At 37.1% G+C, this 21,581-nt stretch overlaps 1 protein-coding gene across 25 annotated transcripts in view; it reads right to left on the reverse strand.

The window, feature by feature from the left end:
• Positions 1–2,959: 2,959 nt before the first annotated feature.
• Positions 2,960–21,581, reverse strand: part of unc80.L (unc-80 homolog, NALCN channel complex subunit L homeolog) — a 92,123-nt gene continuing 73,501 nt past the window's right edge. For 15 of the 25 annotated variants that reach the window (XM_041577220.1, XM_041577215.1, XM_041577227.1 and 12 more), the window contains 12 exons: positions 20,911–21,036; positions 20,565–20,688; positions 20,143–20,349; positions 17,272–17,456; positions 15,709–15,874; positions 15,248–15,427; positions 14,526–14,670; positions 13,157–13,213; positions 7,872–7,953; positions 5,962–6,103; positions 5,415–5,611; positions 2,960–3,993 (listed from right to left, as the gene is read on the reverse strand). In XM_041577220.1, the coding sequence (XP_041433154.1) occupies positions 3,703–3,993; positions 5,415–5,611; positions 5,962–6,103; positions 7,872–7,953; positions 13,157–13,213; positions 14,526–14,670; positions 15,248–15,427; positions 15,709–15,874; positions 17,272–17,456; positions 20,143–20,349; positions 20,565–20,688; positions 20,911–21,036 (1,902 nt within the window). In that variant the 3' untranslated portion in view covers positions 2,960–3,702. Of the gene's footprint in view, positions 3,994–5,398; positions 5,612–5,961; positions 6,104–7,871; positions 7,954–13,156; positions 13,214–14,525; positions 14,671–15,247; positions 15,428–15,708; positions 15,875–17,271; positions 17,457–20,142; positions 20,350–20,564; positions 20,689–20,910; positions 21,037–21,581 lie in introns of all 25 variants that reach the window. The other 10 variants (XM_041577234.1, XM_018236092.2, XM_041577217.1 and 7 more) reach the window with 6 other exon arrangements.

Genomic DNA, 21,581 nt, shown 5'->3' on the forward strand with positions numbered 1-21,581 from the left:
TAAACCAAAAATAATTACTCTACCCAAAATCTCTGCTGTTGGCTGCTATGAAAAAATAGAATACCCACAAACCTGCTAAGGCTGTAGTGCATTCATAACTTGACCTTTCCCAAATCAGAGCCAATGTTGTAAAACACAGGAATGTTCAAGCTGAAGCAGCACAAAATAAATTAAATAACTTGATCTTGCGACTTGTGCCTGTACCACAGAATATAGCATTCACCAGCAGCAAACAGCAAAGTAAAGGTCTATCCTGTAAAATAGACACTATAGCAATTCATGCACACCCAAAAAAACCCTATCACTTCACTTAGAGCCTCCACACCAAACACCTGCATCCCCATTCACCTGCTAAGGATCAAGCTCCTCCCCTGCTAGGATTTTTCCTGTGCCAGGGTATCAGGAAACTCAAAATAACCTGCCTTGGTTGAGGCTTCCCACAACATTTCCCAAAACTAAGCCAAACATGTAAAACAAACAGCACTTACTTACAAAACAACATCATTGGTACCTCTACCATAAGCCCTTGCATGACCACTTACCTTCCAAGGGTGATGTGCCCCACAGCCTAAGCCATGGAAAACTTGGAAAACAAAGTTCTTCTCCATGTCAGACAAAATGCCTTTATTTCCTGAAAAGTTTTTTGGCAACATGGGTCGGAACACAAGATTTTAACACATATTAAAATCTTTCAATCAATTTAGCAAAGTCATTGACAGTTTATTAAAATGGCTGCATTTTACTATATTAATTGCATAACTATTGCAACATCAGTTCAACCTCTCCAACTTTTATGGAAACATTTTGAACCTCAATAAAGCATAATAAAATGGGTCCTCAACTGTGAGTGACAGAGCACTGGCCCCAGTTGTAGTTGTGAACCCTGTAACTCCTATTGTTCTGCCACTGACACAGTATTTTCCCTTATAAAGCCATTTTCTTTGTGCCTAGGGTCAATACCCACCTTTGTCCAAACATAAATTTAACTTTTAAAGGACCTGAGCTTAACAATGCCATGTTACTTCTATACAATACCATAGTACTCCTTGTAAGGCTTTGAGGTATTTTAAAATATTGACACAACCAACAAAATGTAAATTTAAATAGTTTATTTTGTAAACATCAATTTCACATATATAAGCTCTGTTCTTTCTTGTCAAAATATATGTACACTTTCAGATATATAATCATCTTATACATATGCAGTTTATATTTGGCAACCAAGAGCATTTCTCCCATTTAGCTAAAGCCATGCTGGTTGTTATCTCCACTGGTGTGTTTCAGATGACAGGGAGGAGCCCAAAACTGCTCTTGCCACCTCCCAATGACTGTAATGCTAGACATCTGAAAGGTGCTAATTCTAAACACCTGTACTGGCTCTTCTTGCACTGAAAATACACATTAGTGAGCCAGTGGAGAAATCACTCTTTTTATCCTCAGCCTTTAATAGCTGTCAGATAGTTGTCTCCATTGCATTGTTGGTGATGTGAGTGCATTGTGCTTTCAGTACACTAACCAGTGTACATCTTACAGAGTTCCCTATATACTCTGGTGTCCATTACATTGCAATTACTGGATTCTAGGGACTGGTGCTTTTTGTGGAATGGAATACTAATTCAGGGTGAAAAATCTGTGGGCCAGACACGCTCTTCCAATTGATTATTTGCATCCCACAGGATAGACTTTTTTGTGTGACATTGTCATTTTTAATACAATCTGGCACTACAAAATTTGGCATGACAACTAATAAGCTTACCACATTGGAAAGCACTGAAAAAACTGATTTTTTTAGATCGCATTATCAGATGCAAGGACACCTTCCCTTAAATAGAATATAATTCTACAAAAAAATGCATTGCCTGACATGAGAACAATAGAAAACGTTTAAAACAAGGATTGAATATTAAATTTGATTTAAAATTACAGTTTTTTTCCTTTGAGTCTTTTAAAATAATATAGCACTGCTTCTTGGAAGTTTCTGCAGTTTTCTTCCAATTTGAACAGTTTTAGGGGGTCAATCAAATGTACCTTTCGGAATTTCTTTGTAATGTTGTTGATTACTGTTATTTTACTGCCAGGTTCCATTTAGTCTCCACTATTCACTGAGGAACATTTACTGATACATTGCTATGTAACTGCACAGTAGCAAACAATAAACAGAGCATTTTGGATGGACACTGCAACACACAATAGTTCCAAATATTAATAAGAAGACAGTCTCTGGGATTAAAGGAACATCTAATTGCACACACCACATCCAGAGCACTGTATCAACAGAAAAAAAAAGAAAAGAATCGTGTTCTGTTTTAACATGAAAGTGCAAAGATCTCTCTTCTGTCCAAGAGGATAAAAGTGCATTAAATGTTCATGATAGTGAAGGACTTGCAATAACACACATGTACATTAGATAGCACACAGATGGAAAAATATTCTGTTCAAATAAAAATACCCCACATTATAGAAATGCTAATACAGGACAAATACCAACAATCAATGGAGGATCTATAAAGAGCTGACATTTGTTGAATGGACATTAACATTAAAGAAGTTGGAAACTACAAAAATGTGCATAAATATGTCAGCTTATTTAATTCCAAGTAACATTCAATGTACCACTGAAACATTGAAACGCTTCTGTGATCCTCCTTTTTAAAGAGAGAAAAGCTTTAGGTGTCTTGGCTGCAGGGCAGCCGACAATTACAACATTATTTCAATAGTACGTGTAGAGACACATTTATCGAAGGGTGAAAACTAAGCTCTCAGCAGTTCTTCGGAGAGAAAAATTCACATTTCATTGTTCACTTGTATTGGATTTTAGGGGTTAATTTATCAGAGTGAACGTATTTTTACCCCCTTCATAAATATGTGCCTTAAGTAAATAGATAGTTGTGAAGTTTCCCTTTGGTGGACTGGGGTGACTCTTCATTTCACCCTTTGAAAAATATACTCCAAGGTGTTTATAATACACTTTCTAAGGGGAAAGTGTGAATAATTAGAATACTTAGAATAATACGAAGCAATAATAAGAATGATTCGACGTACACTACTATTACAACCAAGGAATCTTTGTGGGCTTTTGTACAGTCAGTTTAACAGTTAAGGGAGGGGTTCAATGTCTTACAAGAAATAACATTTTATATAATGGCTACAAACAGCACAGGCTGTGTTTAAGCATGACAGTTTTAGTACACAAGACAAAAGCACACAATGTAATGTTATGACTGCTCACACAAGGCATCAGAAAGAGGTATACAGAACACACAATGCTATTAAAGCAACACACAATGCTATTAAAGCCTTAGGCACTGTTCAGCAGGAATGTCAGACACATGAACCAGCATACCTGCTATTAAGCAACATTGGTTTCTAAATTCACAGCAAGAAGACCAGACCCAAAAACATGAAGCAACAAGGCGAGAAGCAACAAGGCTTAGTCACAGTTGGATGATGCTGACTAATGTTTTTAGGTCTATAAGAAAAGGCTGTGAATTTCTTTCTATTTGTTGTATTGTATTACATTCATGAGGTTTAGAGAAGCCACCTTTCAAGTATCTATATTTTATAGAAGAAAAGTCTATTCTGTTTTGTTAGTAGTGACTAGACTGAGGCACAATTTAGAGCAAACCAAACATGAACAATAGTAAAGGGCAACAAGTGTTATCATGGTTTCTGCTTGGGATTTAGGTACAGTATGTACCAGTGTTACACATGAGACTCGTCCAGATCAACGTCTGTTTCTCCCAGTTCGAAATGTGAGAAGTTAAAATGTCCTGAAACCAAAGGGTTTTCCATTCCACTATCTTCTGTTATGTGAAGGACTGTATCACCATACTGAAGAAGGCTGCTCGTCTCTAGACCAGCAAAGTCTTCAGGGTCTGAAAGATGGGAAGATGGGGAACTGTGGAGAAGTTGAGCTGATGCTCCACTGCTAGACTCTGGGTTCTCTTTCCCTAGGAAGTAGCCCCCTCTCTGGAAGAAAAGTGAAAGCCCAAACTGAGCAACATAATAATGAGTACAATGTATTTAAAGTATAGTTTATAGGTGCTCTAATATATTGGCAGAGGTGATTTGGTTTACATGGTTTGTTGCTGTATGTTTTCAAATATATATTACTACAAATAAGCTTTAAAACACCTGTAGTGTGGAAACATAACAATATATTTAAACAATATTCAACTTGTGGTTGCAGAACATCATATGGTTCACTGTGAGCAGCCAATACATCAAGCTGGGCTTCATAATGAAATATAAATATACTGTGCTAGCTGTGTACCAAAATAAATATACTGTGCTGGCCATATACCAAACACCAGTTAAATAGAATTCATTTTGCTTTAGCTTTATTAAGAAGCAATCATCTACCAACTCAGTCAAGACTGGTCAAGTCAAAAGACAATATCATCTTTAATCTAGGACACAGAAGGAAGATACAGAGAACCTAAATTGGCTGATTTCAAGCAAACATAATGTATTCTCAGCTACATAACAGTACACATACAATAATCACTGCAGAAGTCTTTCAATATTAATTAAGAAATGAATACATCATAATCATAATACATTAGATGATGCAAACTACATTTAATAGACGTGTATAGTACACATGGTTTAAGTGCATAGGAGAAAAGTAATTAAGAAAACAAACTGTTCAAATCTTATTGACAATGGGGAAATCATATAGCATTATCAAAGTACATGCAATAGAAAATGTCAAGTGCCAATGAAGCTACTGAAGGTAAATATGATAGCTGAACTGTTTCAGAAAACTTTGAAATTAAGGTGAAGGAGATTTGTGTAAAATATTCTTGCGAAAAATGTATCAATGCATCAGAAGCACACTCCATGGCACTTATAAATAATAGAAGTCTAAAATGCTGCCAATCATACATAAGCTTTGATCTGGTGCAGTTATAATGTACTGTATCACTAATATCTGATATCTGATCTTCAGCATGATTTCATTGTGGCTATGTGCCTCAACCCTCTGTATTTCACCAGTACCATTGCCCTTTAGTAGGTCAGTAGGGAGCATTGCCTAGCAGATATGCGGTGTTTCAACAACCAAAAATCCCTTTGGCTGCTAGTCAATAATGGATAATAATGGAAAAAACAATGCATAGTGCTATCTGGAATAACTACCCTAATCTGCTAATAGCTGGTACAGAGGTATCATTAAACTATGGCTATCACAGATATCGGAAAAATAGAGCAACTAAATAAATACCCATTTGTAGTCCTACAAAACCAGTGAAGACCTTATACTGTCATACTGTATGTATATGTATACTGTGTGTGTTATAAAGCACTGTGGTTCAGCTTGGGCTTTTTGTGATGAGTGGAAATGAAAGGCAGAGACACATGATTATTGACTCTGAGGTGAGATATAGGGAGCTCTAACCTGCTTCTGGTGTTACCTGGCTGTCATTCTGGCTGTGGAGATCAGCAACCGTGATAGATGGTGAGGAGGTGAGCAAAGGGCTTTCTGCAGAAGCTTGTTTGATGGAAGGAGCTGGGCTGCAGCCAGAGCGAGAGGTTAGACTTGGAGGCTCAGCATGAGATGTAGATGGCTGCGGCTGTGTTTCTGTAAATGTTACTGATCTCTTCTGATCCACTGCAGGAAGAATAGAGTTGTCACTCAAAGAGACATTTGCTTTGGAACATGATTAAGTATAAAATAAATAAAATGTTTAAGGTGGAGGCTAAAAAGAAATCTAAGAAGTGTTACCATTTCAACTATACCCATATTTAAGATCACTCAAACTTTATTTTTCAAATACTTCAGATAGCAAGTGCTCGATTTATTATCTGTTCTAGTATGCGCTGCTCTTCTCATAACTTTTCTTCTAAATTCAAATATCCTTTTCCTATTTCTTTGGCATTATTCACATTTATCCACAAGCATTCCACTGTTTTATTAAAGGTTGAATAGGTGTCATCTGAAGCATATCCACTTTTACTTACCTAACTGCTTTGCTCTAGGCTGTATGCTTCTACGGGTGGTTGAAAGCCTTGCCCCATGCCGGCTTCTTGGTTCAGTTTGAGTTTTCTGGCGTGAGAGTAGAGGTCTTCGGAGCTGAACCAGGTGAGAAGGAGAGAAAGTCCCCTGTTACACCACAATACAGGGGAGATATTATAATTCAGGAAGACTCAGACACAATGTGTGCCAGTGGGCACTGGTGGTTCTTTGAACCTCATGGTCAGTGCTCTGCCCCCTGCATATCTGTGTTCTTTCCGTGGTCCCCTAGTTAGATGTCCAATGCTAAAATAGCCTGATTTATGCTAACAAATCTTAACTCAACTGTAAACTAGATTATATGTTATACATATCTTCTTTTACTTGGTGAATGCAAAAATTTTAGGATCTTGGCATTCTCATTATACTCCAAATGCTCAATAAACTGTTGCTATCTGATAAATTCATTACAAAGGATGTGGACCTCTGGAAGTCCATTACATCAGTTGAAGCATTATCTTTGAGTCCAGTGAGAAAACAACAAATATCTAAGGAGCTTCAAAAAGGCACTGCCAATCCATCCCCAGACAATGGCACAAAATGACTTTTACTCTGAATACATTACACAGCAGCTACAAACTACAAAAACAAAACAGATTAGGGTTTGAGACAGTACACATCATATTACAACTTTATAGGACACCCGACTCACACCAGACACACTTCAGAACTCATTCCTTGTATGTAAGAAGTTTCCGGTGAAACATGAACAATTTTGAGTTATGAGAAAAGTCACAGCCCATTATGAAAGCACAATAATAAGTATATGCATTTTCATTTGTTCGCTGTTGTGTTATATTGTATCTAGATGAATTAGCGAAAGGACAATTTTCCTCTACACTCTTCAAAAAATACTCCTAAAGCATATACAACCTATGATTAAGGGATTTGATCCCGAAACGCGTTAGGTTTTTCCAGCAACCTGCTTTATTAAACTGTCCAATAGTGCCGTCTATTCTGATTTTTCTGTTATTGTCCTCTACACTCTTCAAAAAATACTCCTAAATCCTATACAACTGAGTCAGATTTGGGGAGCCAAATGAGCGGATCTTTGCCCAATATTGTCACCTATGTGCTGGCCCTGACCCTATTGCTTGGCACTTGGGCCAACAATTGAATCATTAAGGTGTCCAATGCTGGTCAGCAGAAGGGGAAGGTCCTCCCACAAAGCAATTTTTAAACTTGCCCAATAGATATCTGACCATTTCTTGACAGATAAAGAAAAATTATTAATTCAACAAAAATTTTGCAATCTTCTAAAACAAAGTAGAACTCTTACTAAATTTCAATTTATAGCACATCATTCCTGGACCAGGAAGAGAAGTTGTTGCTTAGCAAAATATTTTCAACACCCATCAAAAGGCTTGTGCCACCCTGTGTGTTTTAAAGCAAGCAATATGGGTTAGGCGTATGTAAATCCCTTTATGCTTATTATTATAAATTGCCCTCTAATTACACATAGAAACAATGTTTACAGTGCTGGAGCCTGGGTTGTTTTGCAAAATACCTTCGGGTTTATGGTATAACAATTCTAAAGAGAATGAAAATAAGCAAAATGAGGAATAAATACATGCATTTCACAAATTAAATATCATTCAAATATCATTCATTATGTTGCTACAAAGACTTTTCCAGTATAAAGTTTCATTCTACACACTGCAAAATACCATCGCATTTAAAGGGAAATAAAACCCAGAATCACTAAGGTTATTCCCTAGTGTCCCTGTGGTCACTGCAGTAAAAATCCCATGTAATTTGGGGTTTTGCTCTCCTTTAATATACTGTAAAAGGAATTTTGCAGATAAATGTAGAAAAATGTCTTTGTTGATCTTATGCATGGGAGATTTTTAATTCATACCTGTCTTATGCCTCTTTTCCTTCCCAAAGGCTGCTGAACCAGAAGATTCTGATGACCGGGTTCACTCTGCACACTTGCTACCCTGTTAAGTGTTAACAGCATTAACAGGACACGATCATGGGGGTGTGGGGAATTTCCACAGGAAAGCTATGAAGCAACTAAGGAAACTGCATAATACACCACTACAAGCATGAAAAAAGCTCTTTGTTTTCATTGGCCTCTAGTGAAATTAGACCAATGAAAGGAATGGTATGATGCCATCAATACCCACCAGTTATATAATTTTGGAAAGTTTCCTGTTAGTCAGTGATGAATGATGACCAACAAAATATAAGAGTGAATTTTAAACTTGACGACAGGCACTCCAACACTTTTCATTTTCACAATAGTTGGAACTTTTAAAACTGAAGGACACTTGCATCAATATATAATTGGACTGCTTTCTTAATTTGATTTAAAGGCACTCACACAATTATATTTTAGAACTTGTCTTAATGCTCAAGGGATTACCTATACGTCGTTGTCCATGCTAAGAAGAATGCCATTTACAGCCACTAATGACAATAGCCCTGGTTCGTTATGCTGCACCCCCTGCTGGCTTTTTGTAAAATAGATTATAATACATAAAGAGGTTATCAGACGTGATAAGGAAAGTGGGTAATGGGTTATTCCCAGTAATTAAGAAAATAAGAGTAATTATTAAGATACAAGTTATTTCTCTATTTCTCAAGTTGAGAAGAACAGAACTGTTTTTGAAGAGTCATTTTATACACAAATACTAGATGGAAGTGAATCGATACTGTATAGTATTAGACTTTTAATGTTATTGCGCCTTTAATAAATTAATTTACCAATCGTCACATGCATTTATTGGGATAAAAGAACTGATGGAGGACCAAAGAAATGTTTAAAATCCACTCCTGTTGGGGTTAAAACAAGGTTACATTCAGATTTAAGATAAGTTGAATGGTTTTGGATTATCAGCTAAACCAGTTGAGTTTCTTCTATTCGACCACTTTGTTAATCTAACAACAGTTTGTGACTTCATTTAAGACTTTTTGTTTCTTGGAATTCCTGGTCTGTGTGCAGCCAGACGCATATTTTCATTAGTGTTGCTTAATTAAGTCATCATCAACTGCAACCTATTTTATGTGTAGGAAGAAATCAGAAAAATAATAATAATTATGCATTTTATACACTCTAATAATTGCAAACTTTCAGTATTTCTGTATTTGGGCATCTGGTACAAAAGAACGCAGAGCTCTCTTAGAGTGCCAGCCCTGGGTACCAGAATATGTAAACTCTGTAAATGTATCAATTTCTATATATAGAAAAACCTTCATACAGTTTACAGTATATTGGTACATTTCAATACAGATGAGGTTATTTATGGCTTATATCCCTGGTAAAGTAGGGCTCCAGCAAATTTCCAGCTCCACCTGCTCCAGATGAAGAGACGGAGTGGAACTGAGGAAGCTGATTGGCAGCGAAATGTATCAGCAGAAAACCTCACTTCCGGGAAGCAGCTGGAGCAGGAACGAGAGTGAGGGGATTGGCAGCTACTGACACCGCAAGCGGAACATCTGTCTGCCCAGCGTCTAACTGTGAAGAGATCATTTTTATCACAATTGTGCATACTTTTATACTTTTTAGCAAATAAAAGGTTTTACACTATGGGCTTTGCGCCTCTCTCCTCTTAACTTCAATATCAGATTGCCATGAGAGGAAAGTTTACAGCAAGCAAGACTAATCTTTGAAAGGCACTGGGAGAAAGTAATTGTCTGTAATAGCCGATGAGTAGGCACTCCTGCCATACAATTTGGTGAAAAGGCACATTGTGGAGACAAAACTTTAACTAATCCTCATACACCAATGTTCGTGGTCTGTGTGTTTAAAGGGCAACTAAACCCAAAAGTTTGGTGACACACTTCACTTTAAGTAGCACAACTGGTGATTACGTTTAAAGATAAATACTGCACTATAAATTATTTTCTATTTATTTGTTGTACCCCTTCTCCAGCCTTAGGGCACTGATCATTATTGGATAATCTGCTTTTGATACAACAGAGATACTGCATAGAGATCAGCATTGAAAGTTTTGAGCTATCCCTATTGAGAACTGCTAATTTTTTATACCTATGGAGCAGGGGTCTCCAACCTTTTTCACCTGTGAGCAACATTCAGATGTAAAAAGAGTTGGGGAGCAACACGCAAAACTTTCCTGGGGTGCCAAATAAGTGCTGTGATTGGCTATTGGTAGCCGTATGTGGACAGACAGCCGACAGGAGGCTCTGTTTGACAGTACATCTGTTTTTTATACAACTAAAACTTGCCTCCGAGGCCGGAATTCAAAAATAAGCACCTGCTTTGAAGCCACTGGGAGCAACATCCAAGGGGTTGGAGAGCAACATGTTGTTCACTAGCTACTGGTTGGGGATCACTACTATGGAGGGTGCCATGAATTATCAGTATCTGTGTGTTATCTGGCTGAAAAAAATATAATTTCATCCATGCAACAACATTCCATGCAAAATATCTGTTTATTTTTCTCTATAAAATGCCCACAGCTAGTGTTTAAATAGTATTCAACACAGCAACTTAGGGAGACTGGGGTCACAACCTGCAAAAATAAAGTAAAAAGAAGTAGCTGAGACAAAAAAGTCAATGCAAGAAAAAACACCCATTGACTTTAATGCATTCAGACAAAAAGTCGCCAAAACAAAAATTTCAGTACAAGAAAAATCTCCCATGGACTTTAATGCATTTGGAGTGCGTTTGTTGACTTCAATGCGTTTCACAAATTTTTCACCGTTTCACAGATTTTTCAGCAGTTTCCTGAAATTCTTGGCTAAAGATTCACTCATCACTAGCCTAGATTATCTCATAAGACAACACTGATAAATACTCCATCCGCTCGGGTTTTTTACACTTATTTATTATTACATTTTCCCGAAAATTTGCTTTGCCGGAAAAAAAATCAGATTTTCAAAATTTTTGGGGATTTTTCACCGAAACGTATGTTTTTTGTCTGAAAACTCTGAAACGTCAGGGTATTGCATGAAACCCAGCGCACATCAAAAAATCATTGGGACTTCTGCCATTGATTTATATGCAACCTCGACAGGTCTGAGATGCCTGAATTTCTGATTCTGAATTTTTCATCCTCTGGGTTTAAAAAAATTCCAGAAAAATTTGTGATTCGAACAACACATGGTATGGTCCTCCCTGTCATCAACCAAAAGGCATGTTACTACAAGAAAACAGTATGGATCACAGGAAAAAGGGATGGTGGGATCTTGTGTGGAGGGATGAGGGAGATATGACATTATTATTATATCCTGAATGATGAGTCTCATCTGCCTTATTTATTAAGTGCTGCTGCAGCTTTGTCCACTGCCGCAAAGCATGTGCTGCACATAATTGACCGACAATTGTCAAACCAGACAATACAAGTGACATTACAATTTTGCTATGCTACCTTATTCAAGAGATAAATGAACTTTGCGCCAAGACTTCAAGGATATACACATCAAAACATAAGGAAGGTGGGGGGGGGCAGTTCACAGGTTTAACAGGCATTGCCCCACTGCCAACTAAAATCCACAGAACTTGGGGCTTTTGCTCAATGACATGATTACCATATAAAGCAATATATACATACCACATGGTTGCACAAAAAAATAAAATATTATCTTTCTGGACCCTTTTGTCCTTGCCAGTTAGAGGTGTAGTGTCATTCTCATTTCATTACTGATAAACTCCACTTAACTTGGATCTTGGACTGTTCCAAGTGTGCGCTGCCATAGTCTCAGTGCCCAAGAGTCTTCCAGGAGCAATATTTTTAGAAGACGATAATAACACTGTATCTATCAATTATCTTATTCAAATTATCTTGCAAAATGTTTTGAATGATTTACAGTGACAATGAAATAATGAAAATGAGGTACCAATATATATTTTTATGATGACTGTGTGCCATAAAATTCTACAGACAATGATCACTTTACTAACAGACTGTCTCTCAGCTTCTCCTTGTGTAAGGGGATCAATGCAGAGGAAAGACTGTTATCCATAGTTGATGTAAAGGTTGTGACTGGTTGTCAATGAATAATGCTATAACTGTACAAATACTGATGGCCCAAATCATCAGTAAATCATTTAATAAACAAACTTATCTGATCGTTTTGATTATTAAATCCAGTATTAAATCTGAGAAGCCTAAAATTCATATATAGGTTCTAAACTGCAGGCTGAGTATCAATTGGAGTTGCCAATATGATTAAAAAAATTAATCTAAATTAAATAAATACAATGCAATACATTGGGGGTATATTTCCTTACATTTGTAAGCTCGGGAGTTTTAGGCCATTTCAAAAGTACTGTACCCTTTGGCAAGGAGCAGATGAGAGACAGGACAAATCTAATTACACAGTCACAGCTGTTGTGGATTAGTAGACTGAATGTTGAACATCACAGGTGCAGCTCATCAGTTCAAACTTTCCTAGGCCTACTTAATTCTCCTACTAGTATATCTTTTCACTATATTGGGCTTAAGGGCAAGGCTCCAATGTTTTCCAAATTGTTTCAGAAAGTTCTTCCAAACACAGGGGTATGATACAACAACATTTTCTGACATCTTGAATAAATCACAATTTAAAAAGATCCAGTAACTGTTTTCCTAATTTTTACCATGTTATTGTAATGATCTTACTAGCTTCCTGAGCTGAGCTAAACTGAGCTAATGTAATATATATACTAACTACTTAGTTTCATGTCACCAATGTTAATATCTAGAACATGATTTCTTTAACAAATATTCTAGAATCTATACATCAGGTATGATGGAACTCTACAATCAATTATGTACTGGAATATATGTACCTGGCCTATTCGATGCTGACCATAATACAAATATTGTCTGCAACCAGTTTTTACACTCTTTCTATTAATAATCTAGCTAAAAAAAATTATTTTTATTTAACTATGGTCCAATAACCCAAGAAAAACCAACAAAAAAGAAGTGGGTTAAACTATTTTGGGAACAAGCTATTAATGAACTGCTTCTGCTAAAATGAAAAAAATAAAATGGAGAAAAAACACACTATTGGCTTATTTGAACTGGGAGTTTGGCAGAGATAAAACTGCACCTTTGACTTCTACATTGTCATGGGGCATATGGAAACCAATGAAGAAACAGAATGAAGGCGAAAGGGAGGAGATGCCTTTGAAGCCTTTTAGCTCCTCACCCCTTACAAAGCACATTGACAGACAGGTTGCATTCGTACCTAGACAGGCCCATCTCGCCTTCACGCCCATGGGAGTCGTCAAGAACATTAGGTTCGCTGCAGGAGGGGGAGGGAGATGAAGCATTGAAGGGAAAGAAAAAGCAAACAAACAAACAAAAAAACAAAACAAAAAATATGCATGCAAAGACTACAGAGGAACATAAAAAATACAAAGTAAAGAACAGAACTCAAATACAATAAGAGAGCAAATCATCTTGGCTTTGGGCATTCTGTTGTTATGTATGATACAGGGGAAAGGGCTGAGAAAGGGTCGGGGAAAGCACTGGCAAAAAATGCAACTGCAGGGAAATCAAAGGAAAGGAGAGGAAGCATGGACTGGGAATCTAGGCATTTGGAATTAAAGCAGCAGCAGAACTAGTGCAATGTGGCAAGATTTTTGGATTTTTGCCAATAACTAATTATTGAAAACCATGAGATTTTAATTCTTCTGAACATTTTCATGAATATATTGTAGCTGTTTTCTGAGAACAATTTTGATGTTTTGTATTATATTGTATAACTAGTTATGCTGCTTTAACAATACAGTAATTGGCATTCTCATGGCAGAACTTATTACTAAGAAGTCACCTAAATAATATGGTACTCAACCCAGATTTAGTCATATGTAAAGGGCCAGTAATGCTTAAAAACAAGTTGTTCTCAACCTAATAAGACGCATAATAGCACACATCTATGGAAATGTAATTTACTGATGAATTAAATTCTATCTGCTTTTCCATTAAACTGTGATAGGTTTTGGTTTGCAGATTGATGTAAACAGATAGTGAGGTAGTTTCACCCTTCTAATGTGAAACAGAACACATTAGGTTAACTATCAAGATGAGAATTGTTTTGATACATAAAGTTTATATAGGACCAACTTGTTATTAAAAATTTCTGCACTTTGAATGTCCATCAATCTCTTTACAGCTCCACACAATTCAGTATCTAAACCACCCTTTACTTTAAAACTAAGGGTAATATAAGCCTACTTCCAACATCAGTATTTTCAAGCAATATGTGGCCATGGGTGTTAGAAAGGCAAATATCCAATGGAGTTATTTTTAGGTGTTGTATGGCCCCTTTAAAACAGTATTTAACTTAACAAAGGTATAGACTACACAATCTGGTGGAAATTATCAAATGATTTGCATGGCTAAAAAATAGCTTCTTTGACTTCTGTCTTTTTGACTATTGTCTTTCAATAAGAACAAAGTTAGTTGTGGGGCTAATTACAATTTATGATCCCAAAACCATAGTGTCACTTTAAAATCTTCTCAGTGGAATCCATTACTGATAGAATTTAAGAATTGAATCCTCTTTCCTTAGTGGACCCAACCCACCAATGGTATTAGTATTATAATCTTACCTTTGGCTGGGAAGCATGCCCAGGGGGGCTTCAGCCTGAGGGGCAGATAATGTGGATGTATGGCTGGAAAATCGTCTTCTCCCAATGGCACTCAACAGGTATGCATCTTGTTCACTTACTACACTGGGCATGCTCACAGAGTCATCTAGAATTAGAGGACACAGATTATTTCTTCTTTATATAAATATAAATGTTTCATTGCCAACCTATGGGCAAAATAAAACATTATGGTATAGTATGTGTTTAATGTTTATCTTGTATGCCATTTTTAATGTAACTGTTCAGCATCTGCTCCATCTATACCATACATTCATCTGCTACATGACCACTTGAAATAACATGATTTCCATAGCACTTTACTTCCAGGGGACTCATGGTATGTCTCAGCAGCCAGGAATGCATTATGAATGTGGGAATAACTGGGGAAATGTATATTTAAATAGGAGTCTCCAACCTTGTGACCCACTATCATGGCAATCTCGTTTTAAATCTATCTTTTTTTGCTTTTAGCCCTTTATGTAAAAGGTGTGTGTCACAGAAAATCTTTTTTGTTCTTCCTTCCATTAAGGAGTTTTTTGCGTGTGACTCTAAATATGTGTGATTGTTGTGGGTTTATGTCTTTCTCTTTCATAAAAGTGAGATGGTCAAATGTTTCATGTTTTTCTCCATGCTTAACAAATATCTTACTACCATCTATTGTAACAGTGGACCATTATACTCACTTTCTTCTTCCTCTTCATCTGTGCGACTGAGTGTGTCCTGGGAGGCTTGGTGGGAATGCTCACTGTCCTGTTCCCAGACAGTTCCTGTGCCTGTATTGGAGCGGGACATTGTGGCCAGGCTTAGGCGATAGGCAGATGTGGAAGTGCCCACTGTGCTTATGGAGGTCTTTCCTTGGTAGGCTACAGTCCCAAAACATATAGACAACTCAGGTTAAAACACACAATTGTTAAATGTGACCACTGCTCCCCACTATACAATAAATTGCTTAAAGTTTGATATACAGAAATATATTTTCTATCAAATGTAATGTCTTGCTGTGCCATTTCTCTGTTGTATTTAGAAGGCTGAGGCAAACACCATTTCTCAATTCCTGCTCTTTTCTTGCAAAAATATAATTTAAATATCAGTGTCTTGAAGTAAATAGTGGAATGCATGCCTTTGGTACTGCAAATGCCCTCACCTGACCCACTGTGCACAGCCTCCTTTAGAATCTTCAATTCACTATTAAACTCATTGATCAGCGAGCTCTTGCACAGTGGCCGTGGGATAAAGCGACGTTCCAGCTGGTCTGCTATGTGCTGCCGTGCACTCAGCTCATCCTGGGTCTCTGCAGGCTGGGCCAGTAACTAGAGGGAGAGACCCAAGCTGTGCAGTCAGTATATGGAATAAGCAGAACTTCATACCCTAAGTAATTAGGCTTTTGTTTTCCTAGATAAGGTAAAATGGAGGGTATTTGGGTTTCCAGGATAAGTGTAAAAAGTCAACGATATGTATGTAATTAATCTGTTAAACTACAATTCATACTGACCAGGATGAATTAAAATTGGATGTACAATGAGATCTCCCTAAAATATAGAGTATCATATTTTCATCTTGCTTAACTGCTCTTAAAATAAGTCTTAAGAATGTGTTGTTGTGCATGCATGCGTTACACAGGAACCAGTATATCAATATATATACAGAGACAAAAATAAAGGTACTTCACTGGTTTCCTCCCATACCAGCTTGCATACCCCTAGAATAATCTATGTTTCCAAAGAGGGTGGGTTTAGATGTGTTAAATGTACTTCAGATACATGGGGGCAGATTTATCAAGGGTCGAATTTCGAAGTAAAAAATACTTCGAAATTTGACCATCGAATTAAAATACTTCGAATTCGAATATCGAATTCAAACTTTTTCATCGAATTTGTGTATTCTGTGTTCAAAGTAAAATCGTTCAATCGATTTAAAATAATTAATTAAATTATGAATTAAATAATTAAATAATTCGAATCGAACGATTCAAGCAATATTATTGTACGATCGAACAATTTTACTTCGACTTCATAAAACTTAGAAAAATGCTGTAGAAGGTCCCCATAGGCTAACATTCGGCAGGTTAAATATTGAAGTCAAAGTTTTTTTAAAAAGACAGTACTTCGATTAACGAATGGTCGAATATTCAAACGATTTTACTTTGAATCGAATTCGAAGTAAATTCGAAGTCGTAATATCCTATTCGATGGTCAAAGTATCCAAAAAATTACTTCGAATTTCGAATTTTTATACTTCGAAAATTCCCTCGAATTCACTTCGACCCTTGATAAATCTGCCCCTTACAGATGAAACAACATATTTGAGGAAGTCTGAATATGTTCTAACATTTTTTATTTACCATTAGTAACATTCAGGGCACCCCATTTGTATAAATAAAAGATACCATTGTTTATTTTAGAGGTACACACAATGCAGCAATTACTGTACACAGCTTCTGCAGTTCTGTTATATAGAATAAAACATTTATATTATGATTAAGCCCCAATATGTAATAAATGGCACTAAGTTTGCTCAGGAGCAGTAACCCATAGCAACCAATAAGATGTATGCTTTTAAGCAGGTGACCAGTAAATTCTACCTGCTGATTGGTTGTTAGACTGTAAGTTACTGCTCCTGGGCAAACTTAGTGCCTTTTATTGCATAATCCTCATAAATAGTGTTTTGGCCCTAGACAAATGTGTCTGTAATGTATATAAGGACTTACCTTGCATTGAATAAAAGGTCTTAAGAGTATAAAAATAGGAATACGAGTTCTGACAATGAAGTCAATAAAGTCCCAAAGGGCCAAGCCGCCCACTTTACGTATTGCCATTTCCTTGACCTGCAAACTCAGCCGATACCACTGACTTCCCAACTGCCTCTCAAAGCAGACCAGGATGACTTTCAAAGCTGGAGAGGAAAGAGAAAAATTAGTCAGATTAAGAAATTTACTGATACGACACCAGTGTCATCTTTTATCATCAACATTGATACTCATAAAGTAGCTGGCAAACCAACACTCTACTCTTTGATTGAACTGAAAACTACAGTGACCATTTGATCTTCATTGTTAGTCATTTTTTTTGTCATGTTGTAAATTTACATTAAGAATATTAAAAATACAGGCATAGGACCTATTATCCAGAATGCTCAGGATCTGGGGGTTTCCAGATAAGGGATCTTTCCGTAATTCGGATCTTCATACAATAAGTCTACTTAAAAAGTATTTCAATATTAAATATACCCAATAGGATTGTTTTGTCTCTAATAAGGATTCATCGGATTCATCGATCACGTACAAGGTACTCTTTTTTTATTAGAGAGAAAAAGGAAATCAATTTTAAAAATCAGAATTATTTTATTAAATTGAGTCTATGGGAGATGCCCTTCCAGCAATTTGGAGCTTTTTGGATAATGGGTGTCCCATACAAGTATGTTGAATATTGAAAAGTGAAGGGAAACATGCTTTGCAGCCCATAGTTAGCAGAAAGTTTTATAAAAACCCATAAAAAATTCTAAATATTAGTATTCTAAATGTTAGTAAGACACTATTGCTGTTACTTTTCTACTTGTATTTATACCACAGTCAATGACAGCCTTTCTGTTCCTTCTTTGCAAACAATTAAGAGCCACACCTCCAATATTGCAGTAGCAATTAGTCAGATGATATTCAAATAATCTACAGATGAGAAGGTGCACGAATGGAAAAAGAAAAGTACACACAAAATCCAAATAAAACAGCACTTATGATTACCTTATGTTGGGTAATGCCTTACATGAAGTAACCCTAAAGTACTTCTGTTTTAGTTAGTGGCAAGTGCACAACATTAGATTCTTGCCTTTACTAGTGGTGAGCTAATCTTTAATTTGCAAATTGCATTGAAGTCAATAGTCAAATTTTTACACACTCGACAATTTTTTCTGACTCCAAATGCATTAGTCAATGGGTGTTTATTCTTGTGATGACTTATTTGTCAGTTAAAATTTTCCACGGGGCATTTTTGCTGCAGTTTCACTAAAACAATTTGCAGATGGCAAAGTGCATCATTCCAGTGCGAATCCATGCCTGGCAAAAAAATGCACTCATCGCTAGCCTTCACCTGAAGGGGTAACTTATCAAAGTCCCCCCTACTAAACTTTTTGTAACCTATAACATCATAAGTTTAACCTCTTGATGTATTGCAAAGTTGCAATGTGTAGCTACTGGATGATAATATGACTTTAGTACAACCATACATGTAACATATGCCATCTGCCAGATATATTGTATAGAGTAGTGGCTGTTGTAAACATTTTGATTAAAGTAATGGATGAATAAGGCAACTTAATTAGATGTACTCTTCCACAATATCTGCAAGAGTATATATAGCTCCGCCAAATGGCTACATGTCCCCTGTACAGCAATCCTCCATACTTCCTCCATCTCACATCTACCAAAAAGGCAAGCATAGGAAGATGCAGGCCCCATGTTTATGCCTCTCATCTGCAGAAATAAATATCAGAATGGATTGGTTTTCTTTCTCTCAATCCTTTCCACCTGGCCAATCATATTTATATTATTAGTTCACTACAATTTACAAATATCTACGGATCACTGCATTGGTGCTAATAATCTACCAATGGTAGCTAATCAGTCTCAGTGTGTCAGGAACTGCAAGTTATCAGACTCAGGTCTCTCTGATTGTCTGTTCCTGCATTATCCCAGTGAGCCGCTGGAGGCTTTTAACACTTGTGTTGGCTACTTTTGATAACTGGCTTCCAACATTCTCTACCACACAGTGCCCTCCTCCAGACTCATTAACAGCATCTGATCACTGATCAAACAATCATGGGCCTTTATAAGCCTGCTCCCTGCAACGTCTAGTTGCTTGATCATTGAAGCCCAGAAGTCTGATCTAGCCCTTTACTTTGTTGTTCCTACTTGTCCCCTGCCTGGTTCCTGCCTTTATTCCTGTTTCTGGTTCCTGAGCTCCTAGTCCTTGCCTTGTTCCTGTGCCCTTGTTCCTGATCTTTGCCTGTTTATGACTGACCTCCTGGTGCTAACCTCTGCCTGTTTTCTGAACTACCCTCTGTCTTCAGCCTGCCTCTGACCTCGGCCTAACTATTGGACTTTTCTTGTCAGTGGCCTGCCCAGACCTTTCTGCCAGTAATTGTACTCTCCTTGTTAGCCGCCTGCCTTTGACCACTGCTTGGTAAAAGGATTTTTGTATATCTTGAACCTTGCATTGAACCTGCTATCTTCTTCCTTCATAAACATGTCATCTGCCTATAATCAAGCCCCGTTCCTGTATTCCGCTCATTACACAGCACATAGGCTCCTACCTACTCACCTGTGGCCAGCTTAAGCAAGGCTAAAATTGCAAGTTTAGCTACAGAAGCCTGGGAAAAATCAGAAAATAAAAATATAAAGGAGAACAGTTGTCATAAGATAGGATCAAGCTGCTGGTCAAGATGAGGAGATGTTGATTGGTGCTTTACAAGCTGACAGTAAAACTTCTCACTCCATAGGAGATATGAATTATCTCAATATGTGTAAACATGTTAAATGTTGTTTAAGAATGCAAAAGATATTTTCATTGGAATACTACATTCTCACCAAGATATGCAGCCTGGCTGGTTGATTCAGCAAGTCCTTCCCTGCGCAGATCCTTCCCAGCATCTCCTGGTGTAGAGCAGTGAGCCGGGGAACTTTCCAGCATAAAGTTCTTGCTACGTGAGGTACTGATAATTCGTGGGGGCAGAAGTATGTTTATCACAGTCTGCAGCAGCAGAAATATTTCAGGTTGCTCCAGCCAAGGACTGTCTATGGTTATTAGGATAGAAAACAGCTTAAAATAATTACACACGCACATTTAAGTAATGCCTTGTACAAAATATAAAGACTTGAGTTAAATATAGTGTTTTTACATGTGTATACATTAGAAAATATCTTATTAGGTCAGAAGACTCTTTGAAAGGCAGGCAATGGATGATAAACAACAAATGGACACTGCAGTTTGTAAACAACATCAGTCAAACCTTTGCTTCCAGAACCCACTGTCAGGACAAAGGGAATAAGCAAATTAAGAAGCATCCCTTCTCGTCTCTCTTGATTGGTAAAAGGTGAGATCACATGACTCAGAGGGAAGTCTTCTTTTAACGCCTGTGGGTCAAAGAAAAAACATAGTTCTACATCAAACATGTAAAAAAGAGAAGATGTGTGATAGGATAGTTATTTTTCCACTGATTCTGGGATACAGTGTACTGGCACTTACTAGAGTACAGGTATAGCAGCAAATAAATAACAATGGTTATCTCCAACAGTTCAGTGCAATTAACTTTTCCAAAACAAGTTTTTAGGGTGCTGATTCATTGACTAACCAACCTGAATCTGTAGTGCTACCAGTCTGACAACAGCAGTGCTGAATGGCAGCGGTGGAGAAAGATATGGACTGAGGTGAAGGAGGGGCAGTCCATCTGCAACACTGGAAGGTCCAACAACGCCCATTACCTGTAAATAAACAGCCATGTGGAACTGTAAGTCAGGAACTACAAAGTCATCATGTAGCAAGCTCAAAAGCAGCAACTGTAGGGGATGTAACAAATACATACTGCCCTAGACAATCACATCTAAGGACCTAATTATGTACCATGGATCACATTATAGCATTTATATACAGTAGTTTAGAAGAGATGCTTTTTCAGCATATGTCTCCTTAAAAGAATAACATATTTTCTACACTGGCTTCATTAGTGCTGGTTTACTATCTGTTGAGCAATTAATCCAGTTTTCAAAACAGTAAACATGGTTCATGTTATGCAATGGCTTTTGTACTCTCTCCCATGCTTCTACTGGAATATTTACAGACTGAAACAATGGAAAACCTTAATATAGTACTAACTCATTAGTATCAGAACATTGCAACTGCAGCTTCACAAAGCTGTTTTTTGACAGAAGGAACTAGATTCTAGAGCCATCAGAAGTTCACTGATGCTATACAATGCTACATTTCATTGAGCAGTGAATGGAGCCATTTTAATATGAATTGAAAAAGA

The sequence above is a fragment of the Xenopus laevis genome, chromosome 9_10L (assembly GCF_017654675.1).
Source record: "Xenopus laevis strain J_2021 chromosome 9_10L, Xenopus_laevis_v10.1, whole genome shotgun sequence".
Classification (NCBI taxonomy): Eukaryota; Metazoa; Chordata; class Amphibia; order Anura; family Pipidae; genus Xenopus; species Xenopus laevis.